The sequence below is a fragment of the Acinonyx jubatus genome, chromosome A3, assembly GCF_027475565.1.
Source record: "Acinonyx jubatus isolate Ajub_Pintada_27869175 chromosome A3, VMU_Ajub_asm_v1.0, whole genome shotgun sequence".
Taxonomy (NCBI): Eukaryota; Metazoa; Chordata; class Mammalia; order Carnivora; family Felidae; genus Acinonyx; species Acinonyx jubatus.
In genome coordinates, this window is record NC_069388.1 from 5,507,319 (window position 1) to 5,524,428 (window position 17,110).

A 17,110-nucleotide genomic window follows, 5' to 3' on the forward strand; every position below is an offset into this window, starting at 1 on the left:
TACCCCCCAGCCAGCGGCCCCTCGGGCAGCAGACAATGGGAGTGGATTCGCCCCGGGCCCTGCGGGCTGGGACATTACACAAGTCCCCGACACGTATTTACATGACAAGGGCTCCCGGGCGTTTCTCCGGGCTGTCCGGGGCGTGTCTAAGCGAATTCCAGTCTTACCCAGTCGACCTCCTTGGGGTCGGGTTAAAGTGCGCCGGGGGCGCAGGGGGCTAGAGGCCCCGTGAGGCCGCAGACCTGGAGGCGGGGAGTTTCCTGCGAATCAGGTAGGGAGCCATCGGGAGGACTCCCCCCATCTTCTCCAATTCTCCTACCCGGAGTCTCAGGGACCTCTTTGTGGCGGCGGGGGGTGGGGGGCAGGCTTCCCCCCAAACCCGGGTCAAGAACCCCGGGGGCCCAGAACGCAGCCGCAACGGGCGGGGGGGGGGGTGGGGTGAGCCCGGGACGGAGTGTGTGCCGGGCGGGTGTTCCAAACTGACCCCAGTAGGGGCGGGGACGCTACGCCCCTCCTCCGCCCCGCCGGTCCCGGGTCTACGCGGGCCGCCTGGCTCTGGCCCTTTAAGAGCCCGCCCCCTTCCCTGTCACCCCGCCCCGCGGCCCGGGGAGGGGGGTGCGGGGGAACCTCGGCGGGGATTGGCGCAGCGCGCGCCCCCTCCCCGGCCCCCGCGCGGTGGGAACCGGCAGCCCCGTCTAGCGCTGACGTCAGACCGTCTGCCTGCCTCCGACCGCGGTCTCGGAGCGAAACCCGATCTCCTTGGACTTGAATGAGGAGGAGGCGGCGGCGGCGGCGGCGGAGGCGCTCGGCTGCGGGAAGCCAGCAGCGGAGGCTCAGCCCAGGCGGCAGCGCGCGCCCCGGCTGCCGGCCCATTTCCCGGACGCCACCCGCGGGCACTGCCGACGCCCCCGGGGCTGCCGAGGGGCGGCCGGGGGGCACAGAGGAGCGCGGCCCCGCGCACTGAGTCCCGCGGCGCCCCGGGAACTTGGCGGCGCCCCGAGCCCGGCGAGCCGGGGTGCGCCTTCCCCGCCGCGCGCCTCCTGCATGCGGGGCCCGAGCGCCGGGCGCCGGCCGGAACCCCCCCCGGCCGCCCCCGTGCCCCCTGCGCCCCGCGCCGCGCCGCCGCGCCGTCCATGCACCGCTTGATGGGGGTCAACAGCACCGCCGCCCTCGCCGCCGGGCAGCCCAATGTCTCCTGCACGTGCAACTGCAAACGCTCTTTGTTCCAGAGCATGGAGATCAGTGAGTGACCCCGCGCCCCCCTCCCTTGGGGCCCCGTCGGGCGCGGACCCCGAGTCCCCGCGCAGCTGCGGGCGGGGGCCCGGGCCGTGCGCGCCCCCTCGGGCCGTGCGCCCTGCGCCCCGGGCGCGCCCTCCTGGCTCGCGGCAGCTGGCGGCCGGCCCGGCTTTGTCCCGCGGCGCGGCGAGCCTGGCACGGCCCCCGCTGCCCGCGCCCCGCCCGCTGGGACTCGGACCCGGGGTCGAGCGGCGCGGAGGGCGGCGGGGCGCCCGGCGCGGGAGGGCTGGGGCGGTCGGATCCGCGAAGTTTCCATTTTATTTCCCTCAGGGGCAGTCTCGATGGAGCAATGAGGCCGGCTCTTTATCAACTTTGGCCGGGGGAAGGGGGGGTGGCGGGCGTGTGAGACACTGTCTGGCCTGCGGGGTGTCTGGGGCCCCGGGTGTGTGTCTGGAGTGTGCGCGGCGCTCACGTCTCGGTCTGTGTGAGTGGGTCTCCTTGCGTCTGTGGAGTGTGCGTGTCTGTGTGTCTGTGTCTGGCGCGTCTCCGTGTCTGTGTGTCTGCGTTGCGGTCTGTCCCGGGAATATGAAGTCTTCCTGTGTCTCCGCCTGCGTCCGGCTCTGGGTGCGTCTTTTGAGTGCGTGCATCTGTCCGGGGGCTCGGGGGACCATTTGTGCCCAGGTGTCTGAATCCAGGGCTCGGCCCTGGTGGGTCTGGCCGAAGGTGGATCTGGAGTGTGTGTCTCATTGTGTGAGTGTCTGTGTCCCCGACGCACCTATAAATAGCCTCTGTCTGGACAGCTTGGCTCAGCCTGGCTGGGACCGTGGTTACAAATGAGTCAAAGTTTGGGGCTGTCTGTGTTTGGGACTGCCTTGCCCTGGAAGGAGGACGGAGACGAGGGTGGGGAGGGGGTGTTTGAAGATTGGTACCAGCTCGCCCCACGCGTCCAGAAGTTCAGACAAATAAGCCTCAGATTGCCCGAGCGTAGCCCACTCAGGTGGGGGTCGGGCTGGGTGGGGAATGGACCGCCACTCCCTGGGGTCTGCCTTCTAACCGGTACCCCGTCCCCCAGCCCATCCTCTGGGGGGGACCTCTTGCCCCTCCGGGCTTCCCGTGTCTCCGCCCTCGCCTCTCAGCACCCCAGGCAAAGGGAGCACACTGCGCTTCTCAGCCAGGGCCAGCCTCCTTCCAGCTGGGACCTGGAGAGGCAGACACCACTGAGCAGGGCAGTCACCGGGTGACTCATAAGCCAGTTTCCGCAGGCGGCTGCCACAGTTGTGGCCCCTGAGCCTGTACAGTGAGGCACAAGAGGTAAAAATAGCCCGTGACCGGCCCTGCTGGGGCAAGCTGGCCAGTTGTGGTGGTGGGTCCTTCCACCCGTGACTCCCCCACCCTCCCTCCAGTCCAGGAATTGAAAGCCTTGGTCCCCCCCCCCCCACGCCCCCGCAAGGTGCCCCAACCCTCCCCCCCCCCCAGGTGCCCCAACGCGCCAGGCCAGCGAGGTGCCTGGAGAACCTGCCAGAGCCAGCGTTTGCGGAACTGAGTTGCATTAAACCAGATTGTTTCCCAAAGGCCCTTTGTGAACTCAGGAGGCTAATGAAATGCACGGGGATATTATTAAAATATGTTCGCACATGTTTGGAGAGAGCCTCGCCAGTGCTGAATGGATTGCTGCTTAAGTACCCTCAGTGCCTCATTTCTCTCTCTCTTCTGGACAGCCGCCTTAGTGGACTCCCCACGGGGGGGTCCGCGCTGTTGTGTCTAACTTATCATTATGAGGACTGGGCACAGGCGTTTCGCTCTTGTCCTTTGTGTGGAGGACTTTTGAAAACATCCCTTCTTACTCCTGCCCCTTCTTGGGCTGTTCAGCCCTGATGATATTTTGGCTGACACCGAGGTGGTGTTCAGTCCCATCGCCTTCGACCTGTGCGCTTCCCACGGTGGGGCTTCTGAACGGGACCCTCAAGGGGAGCCCCTGGAACCCTGGCCTGCTCCAGCTGGCCCCAGGATGGGACATGAGTCACCGTGTTCAGTGTGTCTTTTACACACGGCCCCCTACTTACTGGAAGAAAGCCCAGGGCAGGAAAGGAAGTGATCTTCAAAATGCACGTATAGTATAACAGTTTGTTGGAAGTGCTAATCAGATCCCCCCCCCGCAAAGGGTCTCGGGAGGAAGCTTTCAAGGCCTGGAGGTTCTTCATACAAGAAGATGGGGAGGAAAAATTGGAAGGTGGAAGGAAGGCCACATTTCACAGGACAGGAGTTCAAGACGGTGTGCAAGTAGACGTTAAAGATGCATTTGGAGCTGGGCTGCACAGGGGCGTCCGGTGACTTCTTTGTAGAGGAGAGGAAATTGTTCTTGGTAGCTTCCTCCAGCCACTCGAGTTTCCTCATCTGAAAAATGAGATCCTGATGGTTGAAGTTTGACATTCCACCATGTTTTAAGATGGGGCCTCTGCCTTCCAAAGCCTGGCTGGAGGCTTCAGGGTCAGCACTGGCTCCCCTCCCCTCTGATAGTGCTGGGTCGCTGCTGTGGGGGTCTGTTGCCCTAGATTTCAGAGCTGGGTGGAGCGTTGGCCAGCTCGGGCTTTATAGATGAGGGAAGGTGGCAGTGAAAAAACTTTGCCCCGGGTCCCCAAGCCACGCCAGACCCAGACCCTGGAAGCACACACACCGTCTTCGGAACTTGGAACTTGGGCCCCACGGTGGGTCTACCTTGAACTTGGGGGCTGGAAGAAATCAGCAGCATCCCCGTTGCACCTGGGAGGGTGGGAACCGGGCTGTGTCTGGGGAAGCCAGGTCTCTGGGATGGTCTCGACCTTCATAAGATACTGCCACCATACTCCCGGGCCCCCCATCCACCCTGAGAGTCAGGAGGTGAGGGATGCTTTCTGATGGGAATGCACTCTTCCCAAGACACCCCACAGAAGAATACGCTGTTCTTTAAAAAAAAAAAAAAAAAAAAAGCCAGGGGTCTTGGGGTTAAAAACAGCCAGCTCAGGTGACAGCCCCCAGAGCCGACAGTAGGGAGTTGGCTGGGCGACTTTTCAGGAAAGGATTCCTCGCTGCACCCGTGTTTCTTGACGTTTTTGTTGGCCTCTTTACAGGTCTGTGTCTCGTAGAAATTAGCCCCTGCCTTTCTCTTCCAGCTTCTGCTGCGGCTTTTGGGGGGCAGACGGATGCCTGGACAGACTGACTTGTGCCATGCAGCTGTTGGTGCCTGGACAGCGTGTCTGGAGGGCCCTGCCCCGGACCCACCCTGGACCCCTGCCAGTCACTATGGTGGCAGCTTTGTTCCCTAACACCACCAACGTCACTGAGCCTCTGGTTCCTCTTCTGCAGCCAGTTCCAAACAGATATCCCCCAGACTGGAGACTTGGAGAGAGTCGCCGGCCAGGAGAAAGCCACCGGCCACCTGGTGTAGTGATGTCTCAGATCCAGGGTATCTCACTCCGGGCACTAGGACTGCCTTGGGGTGGGGGAGGGGGAGGGTGCGTTGTGTGCTGGGTATCGAGCAGCACCCTTGGCCTCTGCCCACTAGATGCCCATTGGAGTAGGATTCTGCCCCCCCCCCCCCCCACGTCAAGTTGTAACACCCCATCAAGTCTCCAGGCTTCACCAGATGTCCCCTGGGGTGGCGGGGCAGGGGGGCACATTGTCCTAGCCGAGCGCCTGCCATTTTAATCAATTGTTAGTTTCTCCGAGGGGCTTGGGGGGGGAGGGGGGGGAGGGTAGACGTGAGTTGCCAGAAACTGAACCTTGGTCTCGTTCGACGAGCGGCCCCTGGGGAGGCCGATGGTCTTGCTCGGAGTTGGCACCCGCCAGTGATTCCCTTGGCCTTTACTGAGCGCCTGTTGTGTGCCGCGCACTTGGGATGGGGGCTCTGCTGGAGTTCCCGGTTTTCGTCTCGGATTTGCGTTCTTTAGGAGGAGAGACTCTGGCATCGTGCGAGCTTGGATTTCCGGACTCGGTTCCGCCTGTGGCCGACTTCGGGCCGGCTACCCCGCGGGCCCCCTCAGCAGGGACTTTTACCCCACGTGTTTTCTGACCGTCCCGGGTTTAGGCTGAGGTGCACAGGGGTTGAGCTGAGACCGGATGTCAGGGCAGACGGTTGGCCGCGGCTCCCCGGAGCTCTGGGGCAAGCCAGCCATGCCAGCCAGTATGACCCCAGGTCAGGGGCGGGCTTCGTGTCCGTGAAGGCACAGAGTAAGTCATTGCTCCGGGATGCATGCACGCAGACCCGCACGCACGTGTCCGTGCGTATCCGGTGCACCCACGGCCTTGGGCGTGCACACACAGGCCCAGCCGCGACCACTCTCCGCCTTCCTCGCCGGCCTCTCTCTGGGTTGGGAATGGTTTCCCCTTCTGGGCACGTAAGGAAAACAAGGGCAAGTGTGCTCGCGTGCATAGCGTGCCCTCTGAGTTGTGCAAATTCATGCTCTCTGCCTTGGAGAGAGAAGGGGCGTGGATGGGTGTGTGCAGCTGCCCAGGAGAGGAGGCTGTTGGGGAGGATGGGGCGGCGGCAGCTTTTTTAGGACATCAGGGGGTGCTCAGCCTGGACACCTGCTGTCTCCGTGGCCCAGCCCAGGGCCAGGCCGCGGTTTGGTGAGTTGTTAAAATGGAAGAAAGTCTCCTAGAGGAGGCGCCTCGCGGTGGGGTCCGCAGCAGAGGGTCCGCGTGGCCTTTCTCCTCATCGGACTTTGTCATGCAGAGACTGAGCTCGCAGGCAACTCGGGGCCTGGGGTCCTGGGCGGAGACAAGGAAGTCTTTCACGGGGAACTTGGGAGGCTCCCCTCCTGCCGGCCGTGGACGCGCCGAGAAGGCCATCAAAGCCGAGGGCCTGTTTTGTGCTTTCTGAAAGGTGTCGTGTGCACACGTGCATGCACGTGTGTGTGCGTGCGCGTGCCAGGGCACGCTTAGGGGCACGTGTGGGGGCCCCGTGGGCCGGCATGCCCGCTCCTCTCGGTGCCTGGCAGCAGTGAGGATGGCCCCATGCTGTGCCCGGGGCTTCCCGAGGCTGGTGAAGCGCCTGGCGGGCTGGGAAACCCAGGTTTCTCCGGTGGGGAGGGGGCTGCAGAGCCCTGGGGGTGTGAGTCCCGCCCAGGGGGCAGCCCCGCCTTTCCGTTTCGGGGAAACGGAGGGCTGGAATTCGATGTAAAAAGCCTGGCAGTTCTTTTTTTCTCTCACCTCGAGGGCCCCACCGAGCCTGCTCACAGGCCCGATCTCCCCCCGGGGTGCAGTGGGGCAGAGGGTGTGACGGGGGCCAGAGGGACGGGCCTCTCTCAGCGCTGCTCCAGAACCGACTGGCCGTGCTTTGGCCCGTCTGGAACGCGGGAAGAACAACGGGTCCTGCGTGCTGGGGCGTTGTGACGCCTGCGAGGTTACCGTCGGGGAGTGGGGTCCGGTGTCTGCACAGCTCGCTGTTCATGCGGGTTGGCGGTAACTGAGGGGGGTCAGTCTTCAGCTACCCACTCTGCCCTGTCCCCTGGCGGTCACTGCCTGATGAGGAGTCCTTCTCCCTCCTGGGGGCTGGGGTGCTGGCAGTCGCTGGGATGTTGGAGTCAACGGGCAGGGGGGGGGGGGTGACCCTGAAGGTGGAGGTGCTTGAATGTGTCACTTTGCTTGTCCCTGCCAGGCCCACCGCAGAGCTGGCTGGGAAACCCCCAGCAGACCTGCGCCCCCAGAAGGAAGCCCCCCACCATCTCCTAGGGACCCCCGTGGGTTCCTGAGATCTAACGGCAGCTTCGGAAGGGGGAGGGGCTGCGTGGGGCCGTGAGGTCAACAGCACCGTGACATCCAGATGCCCCACCAGGTCCAGTGCAGAAGACGACCCCGGAAACTAGGGATGGCTTGGGGTTCCTCTTTTCCTTTTTGAAAATTAACTGCAGTTTTTAACAAGTGAGGGTAGACAGGCCGTGAGCCATCAAAATAGGAGCCTGATTTTTTTCCCCCCCGCGCGGCAGGTGGGGTGGGGTGGGGACACGTCTTCTGCTTGACTTCTCCCAGCAAGTACATGTGACCTGTGTCTCCACCGCTGCCCTGCCCCCTCCCGGGTGAGCGGCGCCCCTCCGTGAAGTCGTGACAGCCAGTCTCCCTTTCCCTTCGGGTGACACCGCAGACGTCTCTGGGTCTCGTCAGGGCCTTGTCAGGTGCCGGTGGAAATGTCTGTCACTAAGCGGAGAAGAGTCCCAGAAGGACTTGCTATCGAGAGCGGGGCCTTCAGTGCCCCCCGGACGGGCCCGGGAAGGGGTGGGGCGTCCCCAGGCTTTGCGAGAGAGCCACAGAACAGCCGTACCTTCTGTCTCCAGGGTGACTATTGGCTTTTTGCTTGCACTCCATCTCTTAGTTGTATGTGGGGCACTTCTCATGTGCCAGGTGCTAGTGACACATGTTTCTCCGTCTTAGAAACAGCTCCGTGAGCGAGCCATTGCTGTCCCCACTTTTGCAGCTTCGAAAATGGGTTCAGAGAGGGTAAGACACTTGCCACAGGTCCCAGAGCCAGGAACTGATGCTCTGGTGATTCAGACCTGAGCGCCTTGATCCTGACTCCCCCCCCCACCCCCCCCCCCGACACCACGCCGACTCCCTGAGCCCCAGCGTCGCCTTTGCAAGGGTCGACACGGCAGCGGTGGCTTAGATGTTTTCGCAGGACCGCAAGCCCACGTGGGACCGTCCACGAGGCAGGAACGCTAACAAATCTCGGGTGCCCCGTCGGGTCTGTTCTCCCACTCTGGAGGCACATGGGCTGTCGTCCGACATCCAGGTGTGTCCCTTATCAGGCTGCCCGAGGGGCTGGCGTCTCTGTTTGCGTCCCCAGTACAGCCCGTCCGATGTTGGGGCAGGAGACAGGAGATCGCTGAGGGGCCCAGGGCTGTTCCTGGAGGGACCCTCTCTGTTAACCCTCCCCCGAATTCCAGCCTGCTGGGTAGGTTATGAAAATGCAGGCCTGACGGGGGCGTGTGGGGCACACGCAGCCCCCTTTGGGGGCCTCGGTCACACCGTGCCGTCCCAGGCGCTGCAGATGTCAGGACAGCACAGACAAAACCCTGCCCCCCGGGAGCTGCCAGTCTAGGGAGCAGACAGAAAGGGAGTTTATTTCCAGAAACGAAAACGGGGGACGGGGGGGGCACTCTCGAAGCCCCTCTCAGGAAGGCTCCCCCAGGATCCCAGATGCCCTGTTTGTGCTCTGAGCACCCTGGGGGGCCTCCCCTGTCACACCCGTCGTGTTGGGTTGCGTGGTGTGTAATCGGTTGTCCCCTGCGTTGTTTCTGGTCGTCACTGAAGGGTTGGGACCCTGCCCGTTTTGCCCAGTGTATCTCCCGAGCCTGTAGAAACCCCGTATGTGTATGAGGGAGGGGAGTGAGCATGGGAAGGGTGGGTGGGCGGACTGGAAGCTGAGTCCCAACTGGACAGGACGCAGTCAAGATAAAGATTCTGAAAACCACCGAGGCGAGCGCACCGTCGGTCCTGAGCCTCGACGGGCATCTCCGCAAGATGCAGGGAACAGTAGCACCTACTTCATAGGTTGGTAAGACGGTTGCTGAGTATGAAAGGCGCCGGCTCGGTGTTATTTGGAATATTATTTGGAATGCGCTGTTTGGGAGGAACTGTGCCTTGGCCTCCTGGCTCCCATCACTCTGTCAAGGTCACAGTCGCACCGAGGGGCAGGTGCAGCGATCCATTGCACACCTGCTTCCCCTGCTTCTGCCCCAGTTGTCCCGGGAGGTCCCGGGAGGTCGCCCCCGGGCTTAGAGTATCAGAAGGACAAAAATCCCTGGGGATTTGTGAAATGGGGCGGGGACGCCCGCCCCCTGCCCCCAGGAGAAGTCCCCTGCTTCAGACCTGGAGCGTTTGGGGGCCGCTCTCCCACCTGTCGTCACCCCCCAGCGAGGCTTGCGTTCGCTCTGATGCCAGGTGCCAGCTTGACGAAAAGAGTTGGGTGCTTCCTGTGCCACCTGTGGAGGTATCGGGGGTCGTGGGATCTTCCTGGTGTTCCAGCAAATTCTAACACGTGTTTGTTTTCCGTTGGGTCACTTGGCTGAGAGTCGGCTTCTTGGGAGAAGCCTCGGGAAACGTCGAGTCTGAGTTTCTTCGCCTTCCGATGGATCGTAACTAAAGTCAGCGAGCGTTGTGTCAGGGGGTTTGGGAAATAGCTCTACTTGCAGAAAAGAGTTTTAATTACTTGGGATCTGGATGCCGGATAACGTTTGCTTCTGGCCTCTAGGAGCCGGCTCTCAAAAGTTCCGCTGTCCACTAGCCACGCCTGCCAGAGCTCCGTGGCACACGGCGTCGGGCTCCCCCAGGCTGGACGGACGCGGCAGTAACCTCGAACGGTCGGTCGTGCGGGCCTTGTAAGTTGGGAGAAGTTGTCCCAAGTCTTCTGTCCCTCGTGTGCACTTCGGTGGTGCTGGGGGCGGGGCAGCCTTGCCGACCCCCGTGAGGACCTATACAGCTTTTGCAGGCTCTTGGCCCGGAGTAGATGCTCGATACGCGGTGAAACAGATGGCGAATGAACGGATTTATGGGGTTCCTCACGTGCCCCTGTGACTGTTGGGCGCGTGCGGTGATGTCTTCTGAACTGCTGACATATGATGGGGTCTGTCTGGAGCAGCTCCCAGCCTTTACTGTCACCAGCGGGGAGTCATCGATTCCTGGCATGCAGGTCACATCCGCATGTGGGAGAGTCTCTGTTGGTCCTGAGGTCTCCAGGAGATGACGTTTCCATCCCTGGGCTTGGGGGAGGCGGTAAAAGTGACATATCCAGCCGTGGATTTGTTTGAGTGCCTGTGGTTAAGGACACAGAAGTGTGGGGGCGCCTGGGGGGCTCAGTTGGTGGAGCGTCCGACTTCGGCTCAGGTCATGATCTCGCGGTTCGTGAGTCCGAGCCCCGCGTCGGGCTCTGTGCTGACAGCTCGGGGCCTGGAGCCTGCTTCCGATTCTGGGTCTCCCTCTCTCTCTGCCCCTCCCCCACTCACACTCTGTCTTTCTCTGTCTCTCAAAAGTAAAGAAACGTAATATAAAAAAAAGAATACAGAAATGTGTGCTTTACTACATAAAAACACGTATTTTTACATATGTAAAAGAGACATATTTTATGATATAAAATATGCAGAATGTTTTCTGGCTGGGAGACTTTTTTGAGGTCCCTTGACTGGATGCCACAGTGGTGGCCCTGCCTCCCACGGGTCTGCTGAGGACTGAGCCCGAGCCTTCCCCTGGCTTTGCCCCAGGCTCCACCAGGCAGGTGAAGTCAGGGTTCCCCGGCTCCGCCTTCAGAAGCAAGAGAAGCAGGGAGCTGAGAGAAGGGTTCCGGTGCATTTGGGGGAAAGCAAACTGCCCTTGCCCCCGGGTCGTTTTGCCCACAAGGGCCTGACAGCCCTGATGGGGGATGCTTGAATACTTTCCAGAAGCTGTCCGGGAAGCCTGGCCGACAAGGTTGAACCTGAGCCCTGTGTGTGTCGGTGTGGGTGTCGGGGGAGGGGGGTAATCCGTCCTTTTTCAGGGAGGCCCAGGACTTGCACGGGACCCCCGCGCACGCTATTCCTTCATTACACCCTCCATTTGATAGTAGCTAAAATAGCTTCGCGCTGAACTGTCTGCGGTTGACGTCGGTGTAGAGATCGTGTGAGCGTTTGGTTCCTGTCGACGCCGTGTTGCAGGATCCTGGCCGCAGAAAAGAGAATCTCTGTTACGCGTGAAGAACAAAAAATAAAAGTTAAAACCAAGATCTTGACTGAGACTGTGGCTGTACGTGCTTGCTTCCTGTACCTCGCTTACGCGGCTGCGCATGTTAAGGATTTCGTTAAGGTCTTAAATAACCCGCCAGAAGCAAGTGGAAAGTGAGGTCCCTGGGAGCCCCCCGCCCCGTTTTACAAATTCCCGGGTCGATAGGCTGCCGTACAGGACCCGGTCACGGCCCTCGTTGCCTTCCTAAAAACAATTTAGTCGGTAATAATTCTGTAAACCTATGGATCAACTTTGCGCAAACACCCTGAGTAATTTCTTTGTTCTCTTCTTTCTACTTTCTAATTGGTGTCTGTAAAAGCCAGAGGTTTGGTCTTGCGGAAGGCGTGATTCATTTATTGGTGTCTGTGCCGCCCCGTTATCATTCAGTCATTTCAGAATGCCGTCGCGGGGAGCCTGGAGTGATTCATACCAGGCAGGCTGAGCTTGGCAGCCGTCGGGGTCACGGCCATCACAGGAAACGATTTTTCCTAATCTATTTATGGGAGGGGAGAAAGAGGTGGGTGTATTGAGACGATGGAGAGGGTGTCGGTTACATCGGCGAACGGAACCGATTAAGTAACACCAACAGGCCCTTTGCTGCTGGTGATCGTTAACGCTGGAGCACAGCTAAGTGTGTTTGTATCTCAGGTGTATCTCGCCCGTGTTTACAGAGCCCTGTTCCCCAGCGGGCCGACACGCGGGGACTCCCCCATCGGTGTCCTGGAGCAGAGCGTCCTTTTAAAGGCACCAATACAGAGAATGTTGCCATTAAAAAAAAAAAAAAAATCCATCGACTGGGTCCACCCATGGAACAGTTTATACATGTCTAGGCTTAAGGGTCAGAGGCCAGTCCCCACCCTCCCGTCCTTTCTCGAACAATGGCGATTGTTAGATGTTTGCAGTTGTGAAGTCTTTCGTGACTCTGCAAAGTTTGGGGACTTGTGCGTGAAGCTGCTGTTTTGCCTCATTTTATTACTTCACTTTTGGCCCTAAATAAAATTGTCACTACCCTCCCATCTAGAGGCTAATTAGAGTTGCTTGCTGCGTGGCCCAGAGGTGTAATTATGAGCCCAGCTTCCAGTTGTCCATGTAAATCCAGGCCCTGCCTGCAGGTGCATCATCCTGTAGTTGAGGAATATTCCTCCCTGCTTCTCTGGCGACGCTCCGTCTGCGTAACTCACTCTGCTGGATCCTGCCCTCTGCATCACCGAATGAGGAGGGCCTGTCTCTCCGGTTTGGGAATCCCCAGCTCCTGTGACCCTTGAGCTGTGGGAGAACCCAGCCCATGTTCACTGAGCGGCTTTGTGACTTCAGGGTGTGGACAGGGATGAGTGCATGGTGGCCGGTCCCGCACTGCCCTTTCCTGCCTGTGACATTGCTAACCCATAGCCGCCTCTGCTCCTGCTGGGTTCCGACTTTCCCCCAGGGTGGTCCCCTGTCCACTCCAGTCGGGGCTCAGAGAGGGCTCGACCATGACGTAGATGATTCTGTGGAAGGAAGCTGGGAGTTGTCTGTGCAGAGAGGTGGGGTGGGGGAAGGGACAAGGGCTACAGGGCTCCCTCCCAAGTGCAAGACAAGTCCCGGGCAGCCCCTGCTGTGAGCTCCAGGAATGTGCCCCCCACCCCCCGCCACCCCCGCCATCGCCCTTGGGTTGCTGCAGCCCCTGCCTTCTGTTCTCAGGCTTGGGTCCGTCTCCAGGCTCGTGCTTGGCGAGACCCCATCCTTGTTACTCCTTAGCTCCCCGACAGCACTCCATTGGTCTCTCTTTAAAATCGGGGTCACGAGCCCACATGTCACAGAAGTGCCTCCACTTTGCCTCGACAGCCTCTTTCCCCTTGGACATCATAGCATTCCTTTACACTCTAGCGAGAATGAGCTCTGGACCCTTTCCCCAGAATAGACTCAGGCGAGGAGGGCTGGGGCTTGGGAAGAAGAACCAGAAAGAGGAGAGGCTGGGAGGCAAGGGCAGTGCTTAGGGAGTGGGCACCTGGTGCCAGCAACTTTGTCCATCTGATCGTTTTCTGAGCAGTGACGTTGTGGCTGCTCCTCGTGCCCTGCCTTACTGTCCTTGTGTCAGCCCTGGTTTGCCCCTGAGGAGGCGGAGCTAGGTCGTGTGCTACAGGTGGGAGATGGCTAGGAGCAGAACAGGATTTGAACTTGGGCAGCGGGGCTCCGATCATCATCCCCTTTGCCCACCATCCCCTAATGTCAGAACCACCTGTCACCCACCGCAAGGGTGTGTCCTCTCTGTCTTTGCCCTCAGGATTCTCCCGCCACCTTGTTCAGGCCTCTCCTCCACGTCGCTTCCTGTCGCTTCCTGGGGTGGGGGGGGGGGGTCACCTGGCCGCCGTCCCTGGGACTCAGGCCCGAGAGAGCAGGAATTTGTTCAGTGCTGAGCCGCAGCTGAAGGGAGAGAGGGTCACCGTGACCTGTGGGTGCTGGGGAGGGCCGGGGGCTCCTGAGACGGCGTGGAGTGAGCCTAGAGAGCATCACGTTTGGAACGCCCCTCCTGCGGCCACCTGGGGGCTGGCGAACCTGACCCTCAGGTGCACCCCAGGCCGGGCAGCCGGGATGCAGAACCCTCTGGCTGGTTCCAGGGTGTGGCCGCGGGGAAGCTGAGCCCAGCCAGGAGGAGGAGGAAACCAGGGCCGGTTTTCGGCCCAAAGCCCTTCTGCTAACTGGAGGCGTGCTTCTGTTACTGTTGTCCTCGCAAGGACGCCCCCCACCGACGGGAACTCTGTGCGCCAGGACAGCACTGCCTCTCGCGTGGGTCCCGCCTGGGGTCAGCAGCAGGACGCAGGGTGTTCTTGACGCCTGGCACAGAGCAGACCCGGTGGTTGTGTTCTGGACCAGGTGCTTGGACCAGCTGAGGGACCCCTGAGGCCTCCACTCAGCCTCGGGGGCAGGGGCGTCACCTGGGGTTGGGTGGGCACTCGGCGTCCTGGCCTCTTGTTCTGCTCCCCACGGCTGGCCCCATGCGGCCCTGAGCCTGGGCTCGGAGGGACCTGCCCGCAACCTTCGCCTTCTGGGCTCTCAGGGACCCGTGGGAGGCCTTCTCCTCCACCAGAGGTGGCACCCGCCTTTTTGAAAAGGTTTCTGGGGGCGCTTGGGGGTCTCGGTCAGTTGAGCGTCCGACCTCGGCTCGGGTCATGATCTTGCGGTTCAGGAGTTTGAGCCCCGCCCTCCCCGTCGGGCTCTGTGCTGACAGCTCAGAGCCTGGAGCCTGCTTCGGATTCTGTGTCTCCCTCTCTCTCTGTCTGCCCCTCCCCTCTCCTCTCTCAAAAATAAATAAACATTAAAAAAATTTAAAAAAAAGAAAAGAAAAGGTTTCTTGGCACAGGGGCTAGCGGTGGAGAAGACAGGCAGAGACAGGGCACTGGCGGGCCCCCGGTTTTGAAGGCAGAATGTTCTTTCTGAACAGGTTTCTTGTCCCTGACCTGCCCGATGAGCCCGTGCTCGGCTCTCTCCCCTACAGTCTCCTCGTCCGTGTTCTTCTCTGTAAAGTGGGCGTGATCAAACCTACGCAAGAAAGAAGACCCCATCCGACCTCGTGCACTCACTGTCCCTTCTCTTCCCTTAAGTTGCTCAACTTCCTCTGGAACCTGTTTTCCCCGCTGTGACATGTGTATTGAGGCATAATTTACAGACACAAAGTGCACAGCCATGGCGTACACTGTGAGGAGTTGTGGCAAATGTGTGCATGGGACGCCTGTCCAGATAGAGACGCGGCTCCTTCCGTCTCTGGACAAGTGCCCCTTGCCCCTTTCCGGCCTGTGCCCCACCCCCTTCCCCAGGCAGTCGCTGTGGGTCAGTCTTTCCTCGTGGAGAGTTTTGCGTAAATGAAGTCCCCCCCCCCCCCCCGTGTACATGTGTTCACTGTCTTTGTTCCGCTTTGCTCACTCCGTCTCCCGACTTTGGGGTCCGTTGCGTAGCGTGGGTCGGTAGTGATGTCTTTTTATTTGCGAGTAGTGTTCCCTGTGTGGAGGAATCTTAGAGTTGCGGTGTGGACTGGGGCAAGGGGACTGGAAATGGGCCAAGCCGGACCCAGAGGAATCCTTGTTCACTGGTGGAGTGCCAGCCGCCTCCAGGGGGAAAAGCTTTTGTAACCTGAATCTGGGCCCCATAAATAATGGGTCCATGAGACCCGGACGTCCGTCCAGCCCCAGCCGGGGTCGGGTGGGGGCACTCGGGGTCGCAGCCGAGTCCTTGGAGACTCCGCAGGCCACACCTCTGCCCCAGCCTGGCACGGTCCTGCCAGCCACCGATGCCAGCCCGCCTCACCTGGCCTGCATTCCTCTGTGGGGAGTGAGGATGTGGGTGACCCCAGACAGGTATGAATCATGTCTGGGGGAGGCGGTTACTCAGGCCGGAGCACCGAGGCCGCGTTCCTGCCGGCTGACAGATGGCTTGGGCCTCAGAATGCTGCTGTGGGTCCCCGGGCAGAGCATGCCTCCCTGGGGAGTGTGGGGCTCGCACGCTGGGGTCCCCCTGGCCAGCCTTCTCTGCAGAGGGGACAGAACCCGCAGAGTGGCCTCAGATTCAGGGGCCGGTTCAGAACAGGGGTTGCATCGCGGTCGTGGGTCCCCACTTGGTCTGTAAAATGAGGGTGTTCGTGTTCTCGCTTCCTTGGGCTGTGAGCGGCAGTGGGGTTCGCTGCTGGCCCTCGCCGAATGCCTGCCGTGTGCCAGGCGCCGGGCCACGGGGAGCCCCAGGGGAGCCCCAGTGGCAGCCGTTGTTACTAGACCTGTTTTTCAGACCGGACGGGCTGACTGAGGTGTAGAGGAGAAGTCACTTGCCCCAGGGCACGCTCGTCCAGGGTTAATTGGCCGAGCTGCCCCTGGATCCCGCTGAAGCCACCTGTGTCGCAACTGTCCTGCCTCGTGAGTTTGGAGTACTCCACAGGCCCACGGCAAACCGGTAGCCTGTGCGAAAATTTCCGAAGGCATGGGGATGGGCATTTCAGATTTCGTAGTTAAGTACTTGGGCTAATGCGTGTTAAATGTGTTAGGAAAAATGGAACAAGCACATCACTGATTTCATGAGTGTTGTTGAGGACCAGGCTAGGTAGTGAGTTGAATATTTAAGAACTTGAATTTTATTTTATTTTTTTAGAAAGTTTATTTTATTTTGAGAGGGAGAGAGAGAGGAGGAGGGGCAGAGAGAGAGGGAGAGAGAGAACCCCAAGCAGGCCCTGCACTGTCAGCGCAGAGCCCGCTTCGAATCCTTTGTCCTCCTCTCTCTGCCCCTCCCCCACTGCGTTTCTCCCTCTCTCTATTTCTTAACATAAATAAACTTAAAAAAAAATTTTTAATTTTAAAATTAAAATGTTTAGGAATTTTACTTCCTTGAACTGGTATCTGGAAATGGCAGAAATCTGGAAGCCTGGTTGAGAGTCCTGTTCTAAGAGGTTCCTGCTGAGGACTCCTCGGGGGTCCTGAATAGCTGACTCCCGGGGCCTCCTGCAGAAGGGAAGCACCTCGCTCTTTGGTCTTCTGAGGTCACCCAGCCGTTCGAAGGTTACGCCCCCCCCCAACCCCGAACAGAGGGGGCCCAAAGGGCAAGTTCACAGGCAGAGAGTTAGGGGTGGAGGGGGTGGGGTCAGACACGGAGCAGCATCAGGCAGGTGATGGGACTCCTGCCTTGTTCTCGGGATGGTGCTCGTGCCGGGGAAGCCAAGCCGGTGCCCGTTTGGACTCTCGGGGCGCCCCACAAAGTGTGCGGGGGGGAGTGCCTGTCATCCGGATCCGTGTGTGTGTTTTAACCAAGATCTCTTAAGTTCTTTTTTTGTAATGGAAAAAAAACCCTCCCTAACTGAATCGCCCTCCAGTGCCTGAAACGGTTCCATGCTTTGCGGGGTGGATCTGTGACTTATCACCTAGTCCTCCTAACGCGTGTTTTTGGCTCTGGGGAGCGGGAGACGCGTTGGGAGACCAGCGAAGCAAGGGGCCCAGGTATGTCCAGCTGGGGGGCCCCGCAGGGGTGCGTGGGCTCCTGCCAGCACCTCTGCTGACGCTGTCCACACCGCGTCACCCCTCCATCACCTGGTCACTGCTGGGAAAGCCCCCGTGACGGAGGCCTTGGGGGACGTTCTCTGGCTTGGGGTCTGGCAGAGACCAGTGGTGGAGGGAGCTGCTCGAAGACCCCGCCC

The 17,110-nt window shown here is 60.4% G+C and overlaps 1 protein-coding gene across 2 annotated transcripts in view; it reads left to right on the top strand.

Moving 5' to 3' along the window:
- Window positions 1-630: 630 nt before the first annotated feature.
- PMEPA1 (prostate transmembrane protein, androgen induced 1) overlaps window positions 631-17,110 on the top strand; it is a 53,810-nt gene continuing 37,330 nt past the window's right edge. Inside the window, exon 1 of one of the 2 annotated variants that reach the window (XM_027046808.2) lies at window positions 631-1,242. In XM_027046808.2, the coding sequence (XP_026902609.1) occupies window positions 1,134-1,242 (109 nt within the window). In that variant the 5' untranslated portion in view covers window positions 631-1,133. The remainder of the gene's footprint in view (window positions 1,243-17,110) is intronic. The other variant, XM_027046807.2, reaches the window with a different exon arrangement.